Here is a 24,625-nt window from a genome sequence, read left to right as displayed (position 1 = left end):
TGGATACAATCACATGCTAGAGTCGGTACTCAACCAGTGTTTTTACAGGTGTATCCATCAAACAATTATTGTGTCATATTGATTGATTCAAGATATACTCAATAATTTATACTTTAGTACATGTTGATAAAGTCTACGGAATTTTGAAAACTATCTTTGTTTGAAGAATACTTTCCATCTTTGAACTTGTCAGGACATATGATGTATAGCTCAGTAAACTGGTGATGTAATTTTCCCGAGCATCTACTATCGCTATCCTTCCAGTGTCTGAAGATTTTCTGTTAATTCAAAGATAATAAATTTCAATAATATGTAAAATCTCTTGATGAAAGCAAACAATAGTTCTGATATCGATGATATAGGTAAGCTCGTTTACCTAGTGGTTGACAACATGTATTTCAATTTCAAGAAGATTTTATAGTTTTTACATACAAATGTACATCAGATGGATTGGACATCAGGTCTAGGCTATGCCTATTAACATGCAAGCCCTTTCCAAATTATCAAATTCCATGTATATATACATTCTGCTTAACAAGTTTACCAGATTGATATGTGTTGTAATGCATGACTTATCAATGTTTTTGTCATCAAATGAGTTGAAGATATATGTATATCGATACCATCTTGAGCTTCACCAATTAGGCTTTCTCAGAAATATGGCCTATAACATGCTGTCTGTGCGAGTGATCTATTACTGCTGTGTTCAAGTGACTTTCCCGATGGCATCCACAAGTAATGGAACTGAAAAATACAAATAAAATTGAAAAAGAATGAGATTAAACTTTACTTATCACATCTACTCTTATAAGATTATGTTAAATTACATACACTATTTGAAGATCTTTTCTCTAAAGATAAATATGTGTAGTCCTCTGTTTATTACCATAATTGTTTGGTTGTACTGCAATCTTGACATAAATTGAGCTATCAACAATGTACATGCTTCACGTTGTGTAAATATAACCCAATGTATATATATTCCTGTATATACATTAATATATGTCATTAATTAAATTGGTTACCACCAATTTTGTCAAATCCTAATAGTTCCAAATTAGCTGTGCCACAAATGGAGAGAACAGTCAGCCATGATTTATCATCCCAGAAGGATCTTGGATCCACTTTTGCATTTTATATATACAGTATAACTTATCTAAACTGCATGTCATCAGAACAAGCATATTTGGCTGGTATGGACAGATTTCCGGATTATACAGATTTAAAATAAAATCTATCAATATATGTAGCAAGTTGCCAGATGCAAATTTTGTCCTAAAGCTACATTTCTATTCTGAAAATATGATTCTAATTAATAATAACTGGTATATTTTTAAAGACGACCACTGGAAAATAAATTCTGCAAACATCCATATATCAAACACCTCATAAGGAAATTATGGCTTTAATCTCTTGTGTATATGGTCGAAACGGCAAAATTTCCAAAAAATCCAATATCTTATTAAAGGTCCACTACCTTTCCGGAGTAAAACGTTAAGGTCTCTTAAAAACATTAATAACATCATAAGATATATGCCAATAGCCTTAGATGAGCTTACAATACCAAACATATGCAAGATTTCCTCTGTAATATATGATAACAGTAGAGAGTCATTTCGCTGTTTTGCCGTCCGGTGCAGTGATAGTCAATTACCGCACCGTATTTAGGATGACGGCGGGAAACATAAACGACCCGCATTATTAAAATTAATATTTACTGTCTCCTATCCTTTAAATAATATATTAAGTATCAATCTCATTTTACATTTCCATTTTAAAATCAAAAGCCATTTTGGTAAGGTAGTGGGCCTTTAACTAGGTGTCTTTGAGTGACAATAGTTCAAAAACTAGTATAAATAACTATCAATAAATTAATGCATCTGGCCTGAGTAAGATATTAACCTGGCAGTGACCAACAAACATATCTCAAATTTACCATATTATAAAGTACCTTCAACATCAGTTACCTCTACTGATGTCTCTTGTTGCAGTGCCTTTGTCATTGAAGAAGGTCTGGTCAGCATGACATCATGATCACAAATTTTCACGATCACCATAACATCCTGTAATGAGAGTAAAAATTATCTAGCGATAAGTGAACACCATCTTAGATTTAGGATATCTGTTATCCAATATCATATTCAAGTCAAAGTGTTATACAAAAGGCACTTCTATTCTAAGTGAAATGAAATATCTGGTTTCAGGAGTTTTTCTTTTTAAATTAGTAATCGAAAATATGAAATGATTGATACTAATGTGTCATTTTATGTATTTTAAGGAAGTTTGCTTCTAGAAGGATATAGGTCAGGTCTTATTAATAATCAAGACTCAGTTGTTCAAAAGGTGTTTATTTATAAGCTTTATGAGCAGTAATGTAGAAATAAAAAGTTTTCTCAAAGCTTATCTGATTGGTCTTGAAACTAACATCATGTTAAAGTAGGATTCAATTTCATATGATGTTTGATATAAGATATGATTGATTGTCCCCTACACTTTGACCTTTACCTTACGCTTTCCTACTCTTTGACATTTACCTTCTAGTCTCCTACACTTTTGACCTTTACTTTCCAGTGCCCTACACTTTGACCTTTACCTTCCTGTCCCCTACACTTTGACTTTTACCTTACTGTCCCCTACACTTTGACCTTTACCTTACTGTCCCCTACACTTTGACCTTTACCTTACTGTCCCCTACACTTTGACCTTTACCTTACTGTCCCCTACACTTTGACCTTTACCTTAACTTGATCCTCCTACACTTTGACTTTACTTACTGTCCCTACACTTTGACCTTTCCTTCTGTCCCTACACTTTGACTTACCTATCTTCCTACACTTTGACTTACCTTACTTCTACACTTTGACCTTTACCTTACTGTCACCTACACTTTGACCTTTACCTTACTGTCACCTACACTTTGACTTTTACCTTACTGTCACCTACACTTTGACCTTTACCTTACTGTCCCCTACACTTTGACCTTTACCTTACTGTCCCCTACACTTTGACCTTTACCTTACTGTCCCCTACACTTTGACCTTTACCTCACTGTCCCTTACGCTTTGACCTTTACCTTCTAGTCCCCTATACTTTGACCTTTACCTTCTAGTCTTGCACACTTTGACCTTTACTTTCTAGTCTTGTACACTTTGACATTTACTTTCTTGTCTCCTTCACATTTCCTTTACCTTATGTGTTCCTACACTATGACCTTCACCTTACTGTCCCCTATCCTTTGACCTTTACCTTACTGTCCCCTGTACTTTGACCTTTACCTTACTGTCCCCTATACTTTGACCTTTACCTTACTGTCCCCTACACTTTGACCTTTACCTTACTGTCCCCTACACTTTGACCTTTACCTTCTAGTCTTGTACACTTTGACCTTTACTTTCTAGTCTCCCTCACTTTTACCTTTACCTTATGCGTTCCTACACTATGACCTTTACCTTACTGTCCCCTATACTTTGACCTTGATCTTACTCTGTCCCCTATATTTTGACCTTTACCTTACTGTCTCCTACACTTTGACCTTTACTTTCTAGTCTCCTTCACTTTGACCTTTACCTTCTGGTCTCCTACACTTTGACCTTTACCTTACTGTTTCCTATCCTTTGACATTGACCTTACTTTCCCCTTTGCTTTGACATTACTTTACGCTTTCCTTCAATTTGACCTTTACCTAAATGTCCCCTACACTTTGACCTTTACCTTAAGCGTTCCTACACTTTGACCTTTTCCTTACTGTCACCTAAACTCTGACCTTTACCTTATGCTTTCCTACACTTTGACCTTTACCTTACTGTCCCCTACACTTTGAACTTTACTTTTCAGTGCCCTACACTTTGTCATTACCTTACACTTTCCTACACTTTGACCTTTACCTTCTATTTTCCTTCACTTTAACTTTTTATTTTCTAGTTTCCTACACTTTGACCTTTACTGTACAGTGCCCTACACTTTGACCTTTACCTAATTGTCCCCTACACTTTGACCTTTACATTATGCTTTCCTACCCTTTGACATTTACCTTACCCTTTCCTACACTTTGACCTTTACCTTACTGTCACCTACACTTTGAACTTTCTAGTCTCCTTCACTTTCACCTTTACCTTCTAAGTCTCATACACTTTGACCTTTACCTTACTGTACTCTACACTTTGACCTTTATCTTACTGCCCCCTATCCTTTGACCTTTACCTTACTGTCCCGGGTGTCCCCTATACTTTGACCTTTACCTTACGCTTTCCTACACTTTGACCTTTACCTTACTGTCCCCTACACTTTGAACTTTACCTTCTAGTCTCCTATACTTTGACCTTTACTTTCTAGTCTCCTACACTTTGACCTTTACTTTCTGGTCTCCTTCAATTTCACCTTTACCTTACTGTCCCCTATCCTTTGACATTGACCTTTCTTTCCCCTTTACTTTGACATTACTTTACACTTTCCTTCACTTTGACCTTTACCTAACTGTCCCCTACACTTTGACCTTAACCATATGCTTTACTACCCTTTGACATTTACCTTACCCTTTCCTACACTTTGACCTTTACATTATGCTTTCCTACACTTTGACCTTTACCTTACTGTCACCTCCACTTTGAACTTTCTAGTGTCCGTCACTTTCACCTATACCTTCTAAGTCTCATACACTTTGACCTTTACCTTACTGTACTCTACACTTTGACCTTTATCTTACTGTCCGCTATCCTTTGACATTTACCTTACTGTCCCGGGTGTCCCCTATACTTTGACCTTTACCTTACGCTTTCCTACACTTTGACCTTTACCTTACTGTCCCCTACACTTTGAACTTTACCTTCTAGTCTCCTATACTTTGACCTTTACTTTCTAGTCTCCTACACTTTGACCTTTACTTTCTAGTCTCCTTCACTTTCACCTTTACCTTACTGTCCCCTATCCTTTGACATTGACCTTTCTTTCCCCTTTACTTTGACATTACTTTACGCTTTCCTTCACTTTGACCTTTACCTAACTGTCCCCTACACTTTGACCTTTACCATATGCGTTCCTACACTTTGACCTTTACCTTACTGTCCCCCTAACTCTGACCTTTACCTTACGCTTTCCTACACTTTGACCTTTACCTTACTGACCCCTACACTTTGACTTTTACTTTTCAGTACCCTACACTTTGACCTTTACCTTCCTGTCCCCTACACTTTGTCATTGCCTTACACTTTCCTACACTTTGACCTTTACATTATGCTTTCCTACACTTTGACCTTTACCTTCTATTCTCCTTCACTTCAACCTTTTATTTTCTAGTCTCCTAACCTTTGACCTTTACTGTACAGTGCCCTAGTAAGGTAAATGTCAAAGAGTAGGGGACAGTAAGGTAAATGTCAAAGTGTAGCCTACACTACCTTACTGTCCCCTACCCTTTGACATTTACCTTACCCTTTCCTACACTTTGACCTTTACCTAATTGTCCCCTCAACTCTGACCTTTACATTATGCTTTCCTACACTTTGACCTTTACCTTACTGTCCCCTACACTTTGACCTTTACCTTCTAGTCTCCTACACTTTGACCTTTACTTTCTAGTCTGTTTCACTTTCACCTTTACCTTCTAGTCTCATACACTTTGACCTTTACCTTACTGTACTATACACTTTGACCTTTACCTTACTCTGTCCCCTATCCTTTGACATTGACCTTCCTTTCCCCTTTACTTTAACATTACTTTATGCTTTCCTACACTTTGACCTTTACCTAACTGTCCCCTGTACTTTGACCTTTACCTTCCTGTCCCCTACACTTTGACCTTCACCTTACAATTAATATTTTCTTTGATTCATATAGAATGGCAGCCACTTTTTTCTAGTGATACTTTCATGACCTTCCAGTTCTTTTTGACCTTCTTGTCAGTCATCTCTGCCATCAGTTCAGAGGTAAATTTCTCCCTAGAAAACAAAAAAACCTGAAGCACAATGGAACACATCATTAATTTCATCACATAAATATCAGGTGAGAGAGAGAGCGAAAAAGGTATTTAGTTGCATAATTTGAGTGCCCATGTAAAAGCTCTGATGCACTCATCATATTCACAGAGGGGATACAAGCTTGATTCCAACATCTGAGGATCTCTGCACATATGACCTACGCTTCACATTTTGATGATTATGTTACAAAACTTGATCTACTGCAGTTATGGTAGAAAAAATACGTTTCTATTCTGTGAACAGACAGTATAATGCCCTCTCCATTTTGCAATGTCACCATGTTCCTCCCTTGGCCCTGTGAGCTATTAAAATAATTAATTTATTGTGGTTGAAATGCCCATATCAATGAATGTCACAATACTAACGTTTTGACAGGAACATTTCCATATAACAATTACTTTTGTATCAAATATGCGTGTGCCTATCATGTATAGACTAATAAGCAAGTCATCTGCCCCTGTGTAATTTGCAATTTACTGTGGATTAGTCCCACCCTTCGGTGATTGACTGATCGCCAGGCTGTATATATGTAGCCACACCTTATATCAAATGTCGTAGCAAAATATACTTATATAAACATAGCCCGAGATACTCTAGCCCCGACACCAGACTTAGACATTATGAGTATGACAGATAGATGTCTGGCGTAGGGCCAGAGCGCAGTAGTACTCGAAAATCTGGAATAAGCCGACACTGTTTGGTATCGGGCCAGGTCATCTCCGATTCAGACTGACCACCGAGAAGCACCACTAACGTTAGTCTATTCAACAAATGAATATTATATCTACCCAAATATAGCAATCCGTCAAGATTAAAGGTGATATGCATACTACGAGAAAATGGCGACGACGACGAGGGAAATTTAAAGTTGCGGAAAAGAAACTACTGTGTTGACACTATAGAACATGCATGTGTGATGAAACTGATGGTTTTGAGTAAATAAATTATTCATTTGTTGAAAAAACCAAGGTAAGTGGCGATTCTCCGTGGTAATATTTTGTGAGTTGTCTGAATCTGAGATGACCTGGCCCGATACCAAACGGTGTCGGCTTATTCCAAGTTTTCGAGTACTACTGCGCTCTGGCCCTATGCCAGACATCTACAATGTATCTGTCATAATGTCTAAGTCTGGTGTCAGGGCCAGAGTATCTCGGGCTAATATAAACAATACAGAATTTATCAATTAATTGTGACATCAAAAAGATCATGATCATGTCAAAATATCTTGTCACATTGGACACAATCACTGGATGATGCGACTAATCAAAGGTCCATCTCTGTAAATCTTATTTTAGAAAATTTTACATAGGGTACTAGGTAAGAATTGTTTTGATATCTTGAAACCCTTGTATTGGTACTGTTTAGCATCTGGCTAATATTTGGAGGTTCCAGACGGCAAAACAGCGACATGAATCTTCACTGTTAACATAGCCCAAGGTCTTGGCATATCAGAACTTTTCCTATGCCTATTTTTATATCATAATCGATTATTCTTATGAATTTCATGACATTATATTAGGCCTACATATATACCCACCTGTTTCCCATGAAGTGATCAGCTATCAGACGGTTCTCTCTTACTATTCCTTGTTCGATGTGCACGAAGCGAAAAGTGATGGGTCGGAAAAATGGCGGTCGTCTACAAACTCGGAACTATATATATTCGGAACACACTCGGCATGAGATGCGATCCGAGAGGTATCGAAAGAACAAGTCCTTACATAGTACATGGGGTTACTATTTAAGATGACCATGTCAACAGTCACTATTTGACTATTTAATATGGAGCATGCGTTGAATTGGATTACCCACATACTTCATCCTCTTCAAGTTCATTTTCTGAATGGTGAACTTCTGAATCCGCCGCCGAGGAATACAGTACCTACTTTAACATATAGAAGGATTAGAGGAGACATGATTGAACTTTTTAAAATAACAAACAATATTTATGACAAGGAGTCTTGTAAATTCTTAAAACTTTGGAAAGATGTAGGATACAGACGGGGTAGTCGAGGTCACACCAAAATGATCTTCCCACAACAGTTTAAGACCAACAAAAGAGGAAACAGCTTTTCGATCCGAACAGTAAAATGGTGGAATAGTCTAACAGAAGCAATTGTAACAGCTCCAAACATAAACACTTTTAAAAACAGACTTGATCAATTCTTTAGTAAACATGATATTATTTATAACTATAGGGCAACCATGTCATAACCGGAAAATGAACTGTAATGTATTTAACTTTTATCATTAATTTGAGTCCAGTGTAGAGGAACATCATGTGTTCCTGTATTGGAAAACTACTATATTATATTATATCATATATGCAGTAAAATGGCGCTGCAACTTTCACACCACATTCGTGAGGATAACCTCTTACCAGGCAGTAGCTTTTCAACAGTTCTTTCTTTGACCATAACAATGGCTACAGGTTCTACACGCGTTTCAAACTGGTGGAAAATAATCTAGCAGACTACTAGAAATCTGCCGAGAAAACCTAATCAATAATTTTGGGTCCTGTGATCAAGTCTCCCCTTGAACTATTCCGTCGTGTGCTTCTTTATGGATAACTATATTTGCGGGTCGGCTTCACCTCAAATTCTACTGCTATACTGGTTAAATATGAGATTGCCTAATAGATGTCTTAGGTCATTCATTTTATCGAACTCGGTCTAATATAAATAACCCTTAAGAGAATGCGCAGCATATTATATCAGGTATCTTGGCATCTTACATAATTACATGTATCCACAGGTAACATACACGTAGGAGTTATAATTTACACATATTTAATTTGTATGACCTTAATGAAGGTTAATGTCGTTATTCGTTCTAACAACCATGTCTCTGACGGTTTGTAGAGAATTATTTATTTAAAAAGATAAATGTCAGCACACCATGGACACAAGGTGATCAAAATGGACCATCTGACTTTTTCCTACAAAAGGCTGATGGTTACCAATTCTTGTATATCAAACCCTTGTACCAATCTAAGGCTAGTCACTGCAATAAGTTCACGTATTATAGTTCCATCATCAGAAACGTTTTCTTTGCCATGTCGCATGACATTCAGAAGAAATTTTCTATTTGTTGATTACAACAAGGATTTATAAGTGAGACTAATCCTTCATTACAGTTATATATTGTCTTTGTCTTTTGTTAAGATTTTCAATTCCACCGGACTCTTCTTTGTGAACCATTTTTGTTTTCAAAAGAACGTGCCAAATTATTTTCAAAATAATTGAATGTTTGGTTAAGGAGACATCATAGCAAAGTAAGCAATGTTCTGTGTTCGCCATTTTTACCTGACAGAAGGTAATTGTTTCTTTTTTAACTATTCTTTCCATGTTTTTTTGTCTGGAAGCTACTTATAACTCCCACCTCTAGGTTGCGAGTTAAAACCTATCTGACCCATTTACCAGGAACTGACTGTAGTTCAGTGGATCTGCTTCACCTCCATAGCCTCCTTAAATGACCTTCACCTCCATAGCCTCCTTAAACGACCTTGACATTTAGTAGCTAAACTAAAACCAAACTCCAGTATCTGGATTTCCTATTTCATGTTTTGATTGATAAACAACAACAACAACACAGACATGTTTTTTTGGTATTTTTTAATTGACATACATGTATATCAAAGCATACAGATAACTTAGTGCTAGATAAAGGTATGTCAGAGAAATATCAGACCATGTAGAGGCATGACAACAAATCACAGAGGCTGATAAAGGTCACCACCTTTATACTCATGTAGACTGACCAGCGAGGAGGGGCCAAGGAACCCCCAAAGTCCAGCAGGGAGGGGTCGAGGAACCCCCAAAGTCATCTCAGCTTTCACTAGCGAGCAACATATTTCAATTCCTATCATCATCATTAGTTTAAAAATGCATCACATCACAAAACATATCCCAGCATGACATTGCTGTCAAAACATATTACATGAGCATTTTATCATGTTTTAATATTGGAAACAATACACAGGGGTCCCTCAAAAGTAAAGCATTGAGCAAGAGGTCCATAAGGCCTGATCACTCACCTGTACAGTGAACCATTGTTTTCAGACATGTGCCATACTTTAGTTCTGTCTTGTTAAACACCTTTAGTAGTTACAATGGTAGAATTTCTTTCAATAATCCCTTGGTCAATTTTACTTGGGTGTTATATAAAGTAAACACATACTTAGTGGGATATAGTTATAAAAAATTGAAGATACCAGCAATACAAAGCCTTGTAGCAGGGGAGGACTCCCAGTTTACATCTATCATTTGTATGGGTACAACTTCTGTACCTTACAACTCCAGGGTTATCTGTACCCTACAACTCCAGGAGTAACACCAATATCTGTACCCCACAATTCCATGGGTAACACCAATTTCTCTACCCTACACCACAGTGGGTAACACCAATATCTGTACCCTACAACTCCAGGGGTAACACCAATATCTGTACCCTACAACTCCAGGGGTAACACCAATATCTGTACCCTACAACTCCAGGGGTAACACCAATATCTGTACCCTACAACTCCAGGGGTAACACCAATATCTGTACCCTACCACTCCAGGAGTAACACCAATATCTGTACCCTACAACTCCAGGGGTAAAACCAATATCTGTACCCTACCACTCCAGGGGTAAAACCAATATCTGTACCCTACCACTCCAGGGGTAAAACCAATATCTGTACCCTACAACTCCAGGGGTAAAACCAATATCTGTACCCTACCACTCCAGGGGTAAAACCAATATCTGTACCCTACCACTCCAGGGGTAAAACCAATATCTGTACCCTACAACTCCAGGGTAAAACCAATATCTGTACCCTACACTCCAGGGGTAAAACCAATATCTGTCCTCAACTCACACCAATATCTGTACCCTACAACTCCAGGGGTAAACCAATATCTGTACCCTACACTCCAGGGGTAACACCAATATCTGTACCCTACACTCAGGGGTAACATTCTGTACGGTAACAATATCTGTACCTACACTCCAGGGGTAAACCCAATATCTGTACCCTACAACTCCAGGGGTAACACCAATATCTGTACCCTACAACTCCAGGGGTAAAACCAATATCTGTACCCTACCACTCCAGGGGTAAAACCAATATCTGTACCCTACCACTCCAGGGGTAAAACCAATATCTGTACCCTACCACTCCAGGGGTAACACCAATATCTGTACCCTACAACTCCAGGGGTAACACCAATATCTGTACCCTACAACTCCAGGGGTAACACCAATATCTGTACCCTACAACTCTCCAGGGGTAACACCAATATCTGTACCCTACCACTCCAGGGGTAACACCAATATCTGTACCCTACAACTCCAGGGGTAACACCAATATCTGTACCCTACAACTCCAGGGGTAACACCAATATCTGTACCCTACAACTCCAGGGGTAACACCAATATCTGTACCCTACAACTCCAGGGGTAACACCAATATCTGTACCCTACAACTCAAGCTCCAGGGTTAACACAATTTTTTGTCAAATAAATTGTGATCATTTTGCGAAAGGTGAAACTCCCTGACACTAATTCGAAAGATAAGTAGAGGTTTTTTAAACGAAAATTATCCTAAATTGATCAATTTAGGCCCTAGGAAAACCACAACCTTTAGTTTTATACAATTTTTCTTTGGTCCAAGAGTACCATATACTTTTTAATATCAAGATATAGGATATGAAATATTATCCCTGTTTTCTTACAGTCTCTCCCCTGAAATACAGTCTTAAAGACACCTGTAGTCTTGTCTATTCCTCACGTGATTTGCACACAAAAGTACACCATGTGAGGAAGACGTGGTGATCCTGTGAAACAGTGGTAGATGATTTTATCTTAACACATCCTGTGAAACAGTGGTAGATGATTTTATCTTAAAATTCAATAGCTAGATGGCCTTGCTTCTATTGTCAACTGGACATAAAGGTATAGGGTTATCAGCTTGCCCTAAAGGGTTTTCCAAATTCCAAGTATGTGCACATTCTGATCTACCAGAGTTACTTCCCTTCATTCCACTTTGTCAGTACTGACCGAGTTAAACAAGGGGAAGTAACTCTGATACTCAGGTTTCCTCTCACACAAACACCCCATCATAGGTTTCTATCAGATATCATTAATGCAAATGAAGCTGCTTAATATCTCTTTTTACAAAGAAACCAAATTCAAAAAGATGAACTTTATAAAAAAAATTCAAAATTTATTTGATGACGGATGTTGCACCCCAGCAGAAGTCTAGAGACATCAGGGTGAGCTCAAACAATATATGGTATAAATAAGACTGGAGAAACCAGAGAAAGCATGGATTCACCAAAGTTTTACACCTAAAGCTGAACACAGTGATTTGTGACTAGGTACACAAAGTCAAGCGGGCTAGGATACTTAAGCACATCGCATATTATAACTAAATCTCCACAGATACCTAGCTTAATATTTGTGGCAGTAAACATTTCGCTAATAACCATTTTTGTGTGTGAAAGACATCCATGCTCCCCAATCATTAAAAAAATTTGTTACAAAATGGTTACACAACCTGGAAGTTCATGTGAAATATTATGACCTTAAAATAGCAATAATTTGAATAAAAGAAAACCTACAATTGGATAATAGTACAGGACAATATATAAAACATAATTAAATGTAAAATACTGCAGGTGTAGGTCAAAATCATCACTGTAACCAGAGACAAATATTCTTTTATTTTACAGAAAGGTAAAAGTAACAATTACAGGCAAAAAATATGTATCACACGTGTTTTCTTCATTGAAAATGACTGGAGTAAAAAGTCAATTTTAAGAACTTCATTGATAACAAAATAAAAGGAAAATAGATTTCTTTTAAATCTTTTCGGTAATATTTGGAAGTTTTCCCAACCAAATTATTATAATCACACTCAGTCTATAGAGAAAGTCAACAAACCATGAATAGCCAGTTATTTTAGTGGTTAAAACTTTCACAATTTTCACTTGAAATGAAAAAAAAAAAATCAATTTTAACCAAATTTAATTGTGATATATGAAAATTTTGTTAACTGACTTTCACAAAACCTTCTATGTATAATATTAGTTACTTGATTATGATTATTTCAAAGATCAATTTTTTAATAAGCATGTCATTATGTTGTGAAATCGCAAAAAACATCCTTGCAAAAATATCCAGCCACTGTGTATACAGAGTATTAGACAGAGTAAGAAGCATGCTCTACTTGATAAGAATCCTACCAAATACCTAGCACCTCTTGGAAGATCAATCTGGCATATATCATATGCTCCTAAATCTACAGATATCTGTAAGCAGAAGTTATAAATACATGTATAATGAAGTACCAATAAATTAGAATTGTGCGTGACACAAAGAGCTTACAACATGGTTTTTCTACTGTCAAAATGGCATTTCATTAATTTGGTAATTTACTATTTCCTATCTTATAAAAGTTATCATTATCTAATACCTATATATATATCATTTCTAACTCTCCTTCAAACCATAATAGTAATTTTGTATCGAAAACTCAGAGAATAGTTAAGGAAAGAACATGTGTTTAACTATCCCCTGTACTCCAGTAAACATGATTAACTCATTCAGCCCTGAAATTTCATAACAGACTAGTCTGCTCTATGTTTCAGGAGAGTCTATGTGTGTCTTCAGGGATGAATGAGTTACAGAGAAGGATAACTAGTATCACTTGTATAGAAACAGCCTTTTTGATTTACTAAAAATGGCTGATGTGCCATATTCTGGAACAGGAACTTGGTGCTATAAATAGGTGGGTGTAAGATCTGGGACTTGGCTACAGTGAAATACTATCAAGGTTGTGACCAATGTTACCGTACTTATTCCAATTAAGTTTCTGAAGTGTGAGAAAGTAACTAAAGCCTTATGTCTTGGCAAATTTCAATACTGGTCGGACTGACAGGCAAACAAAATGGAGACTAGATAATTAATTAGCTACCAAAGGTGCTGGATAAACAGATTAATGTAAAACCAAGGATGGGTATTTATTGGTGGTCATCATTAGAACTGCCCATACCAAGGTTAGGAACCAAATAATACAGAGATATTGTGCTCAAATGCTTTATTAGCAAAATGGTTTTAAAAATCTAATAAAAAAAATTCAACTAAAATGATGAAAGTTTACCCATTAATAACAATTATGATTCACATTCAGTTTGATGTAAATAATTTTAAATAAATAGCAATGAGGAAAAATCCTAAATGATTATAGAAGTTAATTAAAGATGCTAACAATATTTGAGAAACATTGTTGAATAAGACAATTTTGATGTAAATTGAATTCCATGGTTTTGCCAATTAAGTTCTGCCACAAAAGCGTTGCTTACAAATAAACAGAGATATCAATGCACATTGACTTATTCACAAATTCAATATACCAGATTCTTTCTTTTGATATCTTGTTTTATATTACTCTGAAACATACCTGGTAGCAAACATTTCTAATTCTGAACTTCCAGATTCTTTCTTTTGATATCTTGTTTTATATTACTCTGAAACATACCTGGTAGCAAACATTTCTAATTCTGAACTTTTTGAAAATGTTTTGTTGTCCTGAGCATTACCCCTCAGAGTCAAACAGTGGTTTGATTTGACTCATTTTCTAGCTTATTTTCTTTTCTTTTAGACAAGCCAAATTCCTTTTTGTTAAAATGCTGCTACTGGTATATTTTTGTCTGTGAAAAAGAGTTGTCTTTCCTTGACTGCACTCTCCCAACTCTCTCACACACCACAGCTTCCTGTATAAAAGTACATCTGTTCTAGTGAGGTTACATATGTTGTTTATAAATAAATAGTATTTTGGATATTTTATGTATCAGATAGATTATCAAATTGATATTAATATTTTAAAACTAATTTATGTGATTACTTGGAACTAAATGAAACTAGAATTATTTCAAAATAAAATACATGTATTTTACACTCTGAATAAAAAACACAATACAAGAGACTTAAAAAATTGTATCATGAATTTCTCCAGGTGCTCATCTTGATTAAAGCCTTCGTTTTATCCAGGAAATGATGTTTAAATGTCTAAATAACCAAAGCGGCTAAATCTGATAACCATTAAAGAAACAGAAAAAAAAGTTTCAAAATAACATTTCTAAGACGTACGTATTCAAGATCTACCTTTTAGCACACAACTTATATGTTTACACCACATAGATGATCTAATAGAGGTTCATGAATCCAAGTCCAACAATATTATAGTCAATGAATCTTTTTTATGGTTAAATCATTAAAGGAACTGGAATCTAACTGACAATTCTTTCTATCCTATTATAACATATATTTTTTGTGACCATTGATGAAGGCATCATTCAATCCTAAAATAGCCATTTCACCATCTACATATGTACGGGAGCTTTGATGGTGTCTCCTTTACATGCAAAGCCAAATAAGGTATGATGTCATTATTTAATTTATTGAAAAAGGAAACAATTTTGTGGAGTGAATAACATGCAAGTCCTTTTATAATGTACTATCTGGAGATGATTCAAATTTTTCATAAATAAAGTCTCTTAGTCTTGCTTGCCATGTTCTTTTTTAATGAAACTACAGTCAAACTTTGCTATCTTAGGGGCATGAAAAATATTCAAAATATTCCGAGTATCCAGTGTCGGATTGAGTATACTTTATTTAGATTTTTTTCTCCATTCAAAGTTAAGCTTTTCTGTCTAATGAGCTAATTGTGAATTACCAGTGTTTGACTGTTTACAAATAACAATAGCTTGTCATACAATTTAACTAATAATGACCAAGTGTGAACATTGAAACTGAAATATAAATGGTTTAATGTAACTAAAAGAGTGACTTTTTTAAAAATGATTGATCTTCCCCCTCATCCAAATATCCGGTTGGTTGAGAGGGATTCTCTGCGATGATGTTTGGAAACTGGAAAATGCAAGCGGTACAATGAAGCACAAGTTGAAACATGTTTTTTCCATTTTTGTGCCACATTGAGGCCAGCTTGATGTCAAGCTATTGGGCGTACCCACTTGACTATATAGCCTCAGTATACACTACCAACAAGTATATAGATCCATAGACTAGACTATTTGAAGTGTTTGTGTAAATCATTAAATATTTCTCTGATAACTAAATAAAAATTACAAAGGAAAATTGAATATCAGATTTCTTCTTTGCATGAGTTTTCTTTTAGAGGGCTAGTCAAAGTAATTTTGACAAAATTTAACACATTTCCAATCTGTGAAAACTTTGTGGATCAACAATTAACACCTTTAATAAAGACAAACTCTATGCAAATCCGATTCATGATAAATAAAATGAAAATTGATTTTTTTTTCACGAAATGGATGAGATTTATAGGTTTACAATGTTATATCGTATGAGATACTTGATAATTGTTATAGTCTTTAAATGATATACATCTTTACAGAAAATCTAAAATATTTTTTAAAAATTTTCGATATAAATGCGGCTCCTGTGAAAGTTCTTGGCTACAACATATGATCCACGTAAGACAGTCAGCTCTCTGTGTTTACATTGACGTCTCTGTGCTGTCACGCAGCGGTAACGAAATTTATGTCCGATCATGTGGATTCCATCGGCGAAGCCTGTTACAACTTTGCTGCAAGACTATCATCACGATTCCTGCTCTTCTGGGAGACTATCATGAGAGATGCCACTGTCAGGTCGAGGTGATTTAAGGGAAGGAGACTTAGACTGAGGAGGAGAGGTGACAGGTCCAGAGCCAGTGTCTGTCCGAGGTTTGGCTGATTCTTTAAATGTCAGCTTATGGCTCTCTATCTGCAATCAACAATTATATATTATTAAAGTGGTGACAATATCAACAGCAGGCAAAATAACTTCCATTAGTTACAAGTTTATAAAAATTTCAAAATTTCTACATCAAAATGCATGTAACAGATTTATTTATGTATACATGTATATTTGAAATTAAAGTCTTTAACATGATTTATTAATAGACCTGGTCAAATAATTTTGCTTATGGATTTCTTAACTTTGCATATTCTTTTTATTAAGCTAAGTACCAGGTAATCCTATTATTAAGAAGCTGATTAAATATTTTGAATGTCTTACTTAGCTAGACCTCTTTGACCCAAGAAACGGGTCACAACCATGTATAAACTTGACTGGATTACATTTGATATACTGCTGACCTATTATTACCCTTATATTATATAAATAATCTTTCAGGATTTTAACACTGAAATAGAACATAGTGGTGATTTGTAGGCCAGCTACTTTAATATTTTAATATATTTTCCTAATGTGACAAACAAGTAAAAGACATGGATGGTATCGCCAGCTTTAACTGGGAAGCAGCAGAATTTTCATATTGATCAAGTTACAAAAAAATTTTAAGATTTGTGGCAGTTATTGCCCAGAAACCAAGCATTACAGACCAACAGACAGACAGACCCCTTTTGGTGAAAGAGGGGGATAAAAATCATGACAACTTTCTTTTCTGTATTGGAACAAATAATTTCACTTTCATTTACATTACACTGGGTCTGGGTGTCCCATATATTGGTCCCTAACTACCAGTAAACTTAGCATTGAGGAGTGCAATAACTAGGACAGAATAGGATGTCACTTTACTTCTGGAGGTGTATAGGAATAATTCAATTCACAGCTAGATGAATTCAACAATGGATGCATTATTACATGTTGACAAAAGTGCATTGCTTCTGAAATACTGAAAGAAAGAAAAAAAGAGGAAAAAACAACATTTCCCAAATAGGGATCTCAAAAGTCCTTTGATCATTGTACCATAATCATTCTGTCTAGAAACCTGAACAACTCATGCCGTCATAACTCAATACTCTTATTCAAATATCAAATGGAGAAATTTAAACCCCTCATGTCTCAATGTTATAGGGTTAAAAAGAAAATTAATTAATTTGGTTCTCGCTACCATAAACCTTTAATCAGGTTTGAATATAATGTAAAAATCCTCATGGTGTCAGGACAATACAATCAGGAACACATACGGATTCCCGTCAGTCATATTTGTATTGATGATCTCACAATCATCAACTCCGAGTCATTTAAATACCATATTTTACATTCCCATACAATCAATCAGACAAAATCAAATAATATCTTGTATGATATCTGACATTGGTGGCCGAGTAAGGTGGGAAGGAACACACCATCTACACTTAGACATGACCTTACACAGCTGATACACATCGTAAAATAACCTTCTATGCTCCTTTAACGTGTCACAAATGACCATTTCACCTATTCTCTGAACATTGAAAGACTTAACTTGTGTATGATGATAAATACTTATTAAACAATCCACAATATGCCACTCTGTGCCACCTTGGATCATTTTAAAATACCTAAATTGCTCCAAAAACAACAATATGCCACTCTGTGCCACCTTGGATCATTTTGAAATACTTAAATTGCTCCAAAAACACAGATATGAAAGTGTCTTCATAACAGTATCTTTTGTCCCCAGTAATATTTTTATAGCTTCTTTTATTTTAGTGTTATTCGAGACTCCTGCCAGATAATAGCCTATCTGCTGTGTCTTACACTCCCAGGTGATGGAAGGTCAGACGGCAGACCGACCCCTAAGTAACAATGCCACATTAGTTTTCTATCACCACATTAGCACTATGCTTCCATTACCTAAATCAGTACAACATTTCTGGCAGATTGCCTTTTATACAGAGCCTTACCAGGAACTGAATGGTCCTCTATTAGATAACACACTTCAATTACATAAATGCACAGGAAAATCTCTTAAAGGAAAATGTCTCCATAACTTCAATTAAACCATGACTATAACATCCTCTATAAATGAAAGTGCTCATAGGGTATGAGAAAAAAGTAAACATTACAAGAGCTATGTAGATTGTTTTCCGATCAAATTCTTCGAATCCAAACAGTATGCAAAGAGAAAATAAAACAAAAGTTTTTATTCTCTTCATTAGAATGTATCCACAGCACACAATTTTATTAGCACAGCAGGCAGCTGAGTAGGACCTCTATCACTGTGGAGAAGATTAAGCCATATATGGCTGGAATGTCTAGATATCATACTGCTAGACCTACTTCATTTTTGCAAGATACAAATTATATCAATACAGTGAGAGCTTGAATACAATTTTTTTTACAAATAATGGTATCTTAACATAAAATGCAGGGTTGTTCATAAGATTACTTGATCTCGAATTCAGGTAATAGAAAATTTGTTGGAAAAACTGTTTTGCAGAACGTACTCTGGCCTTGCTTCATCTCTCTATATCCTAACACATCTTAATGTACCTTTATAGCAGACACAGTCTGTTGAAAGCCAGATTACCTAAGGGTAATAGTTTGTCAAATAAGTGCACTTTAGAATCTATGATAAATTCTTCATTAGCTAATAATGAAAAGATGTAAATCTAAATGAAACTCAGCACCAGGTAAAATAGACACAAATGGGCCATTTTAGTGGTAAGAGTGCAGTGATAATAAAGGTAACATCGTAGCTGTGGACTCGGGAGTGGGGGTCACCTGGATTAACCACAGCAGTATGATCTTATTTAAAATGATGTGAAGTAGAAATAAATTCCATTGATATAACTGAATGGGACTCTCAACATTTGCATCATTGACAATATATGCCATGACAAACATGCTTACATGAACAGTTATTGAATGAGATATAGGAACAGTAATTATTTTGTACTATAAGGTATATTTGTGTAATGCGAGTGGTGTATAGGGCGCCATTCTAGCTTTAGGTAGTAGGAATTTCTCTACCAAAAGGTAGATTGCCCCTTTGTGATCTGAAGGTTGCAGGCACCATATAAGGCTGGTTTGGTTTTCACTAACTCTCATCTACTACAGGTTGGGAGCCATGGATCGATGCAAGATGCTGGAGGAGAGTGAGTTGAAAGTCTTTGTATAGAAGAGGAGTGTAAAATGGATGAACGGTCTCAATTAATTTCAGCTTCAAACTTCCCCTTACTTAAGTTACTGAGTGTTGGCCTTGTGACCAGAGGGTCATATGTTTGAGTCTTAACCAACTCTCTCCTATTGCATGTGTAACAAGAGTGGAAAACGGACGGTATCTCTGTATTGGAATTAAGTGCTGCCATTAGTTTCATTAAGTAAGATGATTTTGTTCATCTAATCCTGTCTATAGAACACACATGACATTGTACAATGTGATATGTCCACTATGTCGTCACGGTCACAGGCCTGTAATCCTTTATCAACTCCATTTTGTTTATCTGCTGATGCCAAGCAAACTTTATTGGAATAGGAATGCTAATCACCCCCGACTCATCAACCATGTAACCTATAAACGTGACACAATGTTATTCAACTCCCTAATCCCAATTAACACATACATTGAGTGTCGACTTTCAACTACTGCATGTCGATCACTGTTAGTGAGTCTGAAAAATAAATAATGATAATAAATATAATATAATACCTTCTCTGATGAGTGTGATGTACCAGGAGTTGTTCGCTTAGATCTCAGTCGTGGAGAACCTATGTCAAATGTATAAACATATATCATCAACACCCAGTACCTGGTATGTCACTCCATGCTGTACATTATATCACAATATGCAGCACACCATATATACTTATATCTGCAGGTTGTAAATCCTCTACGTAAAACTGATATTGTCCTTTTGACATATTGTCTCCAAACATAAAGCAGTTTGTGTCTATATGTGATCCCAAAGCTGTGATGATGCCAGGCGTATGTCATACAAATGAAGTGATGATGTGAGAACACATAAAGTGATGATTTCAGACACATGAAGTGATGATGTCATAAACATGAAGCAATAATGTAAGTAATGCCAGTCAAGAGTTGGTGAGATACTGAAGCCAAGTTCAAGTCTCTGTAGACTATGTGAAAACCATGAGAGGTCAAATAGAGACAAATATAGGAAAGCAGAATATCATCAATGTTAACTGAAATTCAGTTTTTTATTGTGAAACAAACCACTATACACGGAGCCTGTAACGTATGAAACCACTATGATGGAGTCTGTAATGTGTGATGGTTGATACAAATGATGTATAAACAGAACTTTGCATGCATCATGTCAAGTTATCATGTTTGACACACAGTAAAAGAATAATCACTCCTCCAAAGCCATGCATGGTCAGCAACACATACCTTTGACCATAGTGGTTTTTATCCTTCAGATCATGGAGAGTCTATGTCAAATGTATTAATATAGTTTAATCATCACACTCGGTCCCCTATGAGGACACACTCCATGCAGGACATAGTACATCTAGCCTTTATTTTGTCCCATTTTGTTGTGTTCTGTAATACAGCGTTTTTCTATCCATAAGATTGAGTGTTATAGTCAGCAGCAGTGTGGCCCTATCATAAAAGGACACATCACAACTTCTTAAAACACCCACAATCAACACCTACCCATCTAACACCCACAATCAACACCTACCCATCTATCTAACACCCACAATCAACACCTACCCATCTACTTCTAATCTCCCCGTGTTTGGGTTTTCACGAGCTCCTTTCCAATTATGCTCAATTGATCGGTTGGCATAATATTTTGGAAATATGATTGTTCCTTGTTTGTCCTCATCACTAGCGTAACTTGTTGGTCTCCTCTGAGTCCGAGAAATGTGATCCGGGTCCAAGGAGCCTATTTTTGACTCTTTTTTCCAGTTGACGGAATATCTAGGAATTTCCTTTTGGCTTTGTTTTGGCTTGTGCTGAACATTTTCAAGTGAGTTGACCTTAGGTTTTCCTTGGAATCCTAAATCTATATCAGGAAGTTTTGTGTATTGTGAACGTGACTTGTTATCACGCACCATTGTTCTTGTTGCCATGGATATCTTTCCTATGAAGGAAGCAATTCACTTTTAAAAGTAACTTCTAGTTTTCTTACAAAGTGATATTAAAGTTTCCTTATTAAAAGTTTTAAATGTCATAAGAAAGTCAAACATCACTACAAGTAGCTACAAAAACATCTTGACTCACTTCAGTATAACCAGGAGAAGACTCAAAAGATCATTCCAATATAGGCCAATTACCTGGCTAAAGTATCCAGTCAAAGGCTTCACACACGGTACAAAATTACTCAATACACCAAAGTACTCAAGTATCTAGCTACCAATACCAAAGTTTCTCTGTACTAGAAAGTTGTGTTGGGTGTCGTTAGGTCGCTATAGGGACAAGTGACAGTGAACACATCCGTGTCTACAGTTCAGGTTCATATTTGTCTAAGACAATCACACTATCAGTAGTCCACCATATTCCATAGCCTACTGTTTTAGCCTTATCAATATCCAAATCCTACATAAACACAGTTCCTCTCCCCGCAGAGTCTTTGACAAACATTCACCCACGGTGTTCTACAGAAGTTTATCTGAGCATGTGTGACATTCACAATCTCGTTTCTCCTCAGTACTTGTAATCATTCTGTTTACAGCCTGTTTGTATTTATTCTCTGGTCACCATTTCTACATCCTTGTATATCGACTTTTACTTGCATTTAAATGTATTCCACTGTCACTGTTCACCTTAATTCAGTATTTAAGGTCAGAGGTTAACTCCTGTGTACTTGGACACCCAAGAAAACAAGTGTATACATACAGGTGTATACCTGGCACCGCAGACAAGTGACACTCAGCACACTCTTCGGCAAAGCAATAAAAAACTTCAAAATTTATAGACACTTTTAAAATTACATATGCTGCGCCTCAAAAATCACTTTTTACTGATTGTTACAGATAGGTGTTAGACGTATCCATGGAGTTGGAATCTAATGTAAACTCAATGATTGCTTTTCCATGGCCGTGTCATTCAAACTTACAGACATTTAAACATGTGTTTAAATACTTCATTTGACAAAGGTTTTAATAATCCCATATCTTAGTCGTTGTTCCTTTTAAATTCTCCGACCAAGGGTAATGTTCAGTACTCTCTGAATGTTGACAGTAATTATTACGCTGTTTTAAATCCAGTTTGTATGGCCACTAGCAGATCAATTGTAATCCCCATTTTGTGTGTAAGTGCCATATTCATTCAGTTGTAGAAACTTTTATTGGAATGGCTATACCCACACCTATCTAGATCTGGTAGTATCGGGTAATTTAAGAACATTCCAAACCAACGGCCACACTCTGTTTACAAAGATTGGTTATCTTACTTCACAACACCCTAATTATATACTTCATATATCTATTAGGTTTGATAATCATTATATAAATTAAATTAAAAATTTGATATATAACTTTATCAAAATCTGTCTATAATATAGAAATTAACTAATAGAAAAAATATGAATTTTGTGTGTGATTATCACCGTCAATGATAGAGTTTGTAAACTAAGTATGCCAAGTTGTGCAGATTTGATTAGAGATAATTAACAATAGGCTGTGTGCTTTAATACAGTGTGCCCTATTGGGTGTCTAAGTAGTTGCTATATTATCAATATTAGTAATCCCACGGGGTTATGGGCCTTATCTAACGATCTGCCGGCAGTCGATATTACCTGGTCATTTACACCTGGCGTCTCATTCATACTCGTTACCCACCTGATCAGGGCCAATCTGATCATAGAAACAATACCTTAGGTCAGATTATGTAGATATATATTAATTTGTACTGATCAGAAGATCTTATATTCATGGCTTATATAATATATAAAGGAAGTTATTAAATCATTTTATCAGAAACAGATATTCAGTGACTTTAAATCATATTACTTATCACAGAACCTAATATTTCATCAATAGGAGTGAAAACAGTTATTATTTATGAATTTTTATGATTCTATCAAAGAAACTCAGGCTTTTTTAATGATCATTGTTCAGCTTTATAGTCGTGTAAGGTTATTCTTAGTGGTGGAAAGCCACAGTATCACAAAAAAACACCAATCTAATAGCATAACAACTGCCCCACACTCGTACATCTTTCTCAAACTCCCAAAATAGAGGTGAAGCAGTATGAAAGTGGAAGAATGTAAAGCACCTTAACCACTCAGCCACAGTATCCCAGTATATATGTAACCCTAATGAATACTAGCCACAATGGACCTATCGACTAGACAGAGCTTCTCTTAGCTTGATCGGTTGAGTGTCAAACTAGTAATATTATTAGGCCAGAGGTCCAGGGTTTCATTCCTGGCAGAGTCAGTGATTGTGTTAATGTAAAATCCTACAATCTGTTATAAAAGTAACATGTATAGTATAACGAAATTTTATAATTGTTTACCTATATTATTATATTGAAAGGCATGTTTTCATAGAGAGCATTTGTTAAATGTGTACGTTATATATGTGATTGAGGCAATAAAAAAATATTAAAAACAAAAAAACATGTGTAGTATCAGTGATAAGATACACATATATAAGAACTTTCCAGAAACAATATCCTCTACATATTCTAATACATCTGTGTGAAATGTTTCTTTAAAAAAAAAAAAAAATAATAAAAAAAGTCCCCTCCTTTATTAAACAGAGTCAATTAATGCATTTAAAATGAATATTCCCATATGACCTTTTTTTTTAAATACCTAGCGTGACAGTGGTGCCATTAGGGACCTGTATAATAACTTCAGTTGATCATAATGATATTCTATACTCTATATGTTCTGACATTTCTCACCTAGGACCAGTAGCTAGGCATTACAGACACT

General features: G+C 35.8%; 1 protein-coding gene and 1 long non-coding RNA gene across 8 annotated transcripts in view; both read right to left on the bottom strand.

Moving 5' to 3' along the window:
• Positions 1-211: 211 nt before the first annotated feature.
• On the bottom strand, positions 212-2,675 carry LOC138322396 (uncharacterized). 2 transcript variants are annotated; one of them, XR_011208384.1, is made up of 3 exons: positions 1,937-2,675; positions 624-744; positions 212-278 (listed from the first exon to the last, which is right to left on the bottom strand). It is a non-coding gene; the product is annotated as an uncharacterized lncRNA (long non-coding RNA). The 2 variants fall into 2 exon arrangements; XR_011208383.1 differs by having other exon boundaries at positions 1,952-2,675.
• A 9,015-nt stretch (positions 2,676-11,690) lies between these two features.
• The window catches only part of LOC138320657 (microtubule-associated protein 2-like), a 100,352-nt gene continuing 87,417 nt past the window's right edge, over positions 11,691-24,625 (bottom strand). For 5 of the 6 annotated variants that reach the window (XM_069263798.1, XM_069263803.1, XM_069263800.1 and 2 more), the window contains one exon: positions 11,691-16,763. In XM_069263798.1, the coding sequence (XP_069119899.1) occupies positions 16,599-16,763 (165 nt within the window). In that variant the 3' untranslated portion in view covers positions 11,691-16,598. Of the gene's footprint in view, positions 16,764-20,421; positions 20,481-24,625 lie in introns of all 6 variants that reach the window. The other variant, XM_069263802.1, reaches the window with a different exon arrangement.

This window comes from Argopecten irradians, chromosome 4, assembly GCF_041381155.1.
Source record: "Argopecten irradians isolate NY chromosome 4, Ai_NY, whole genome shotgun sequence".
Lineage (NCBI taxonomy): Eukaryota > Metazoa > Mollusca > Bivalvia > Pectinida > Pectinidae > Argopecten > Argopecten irradians.
The sequence above is the reverse complement of the archived record's forward strand: the minus strand, read 5'-3'. Positions and strand labels throughout refer to the sequence as shown.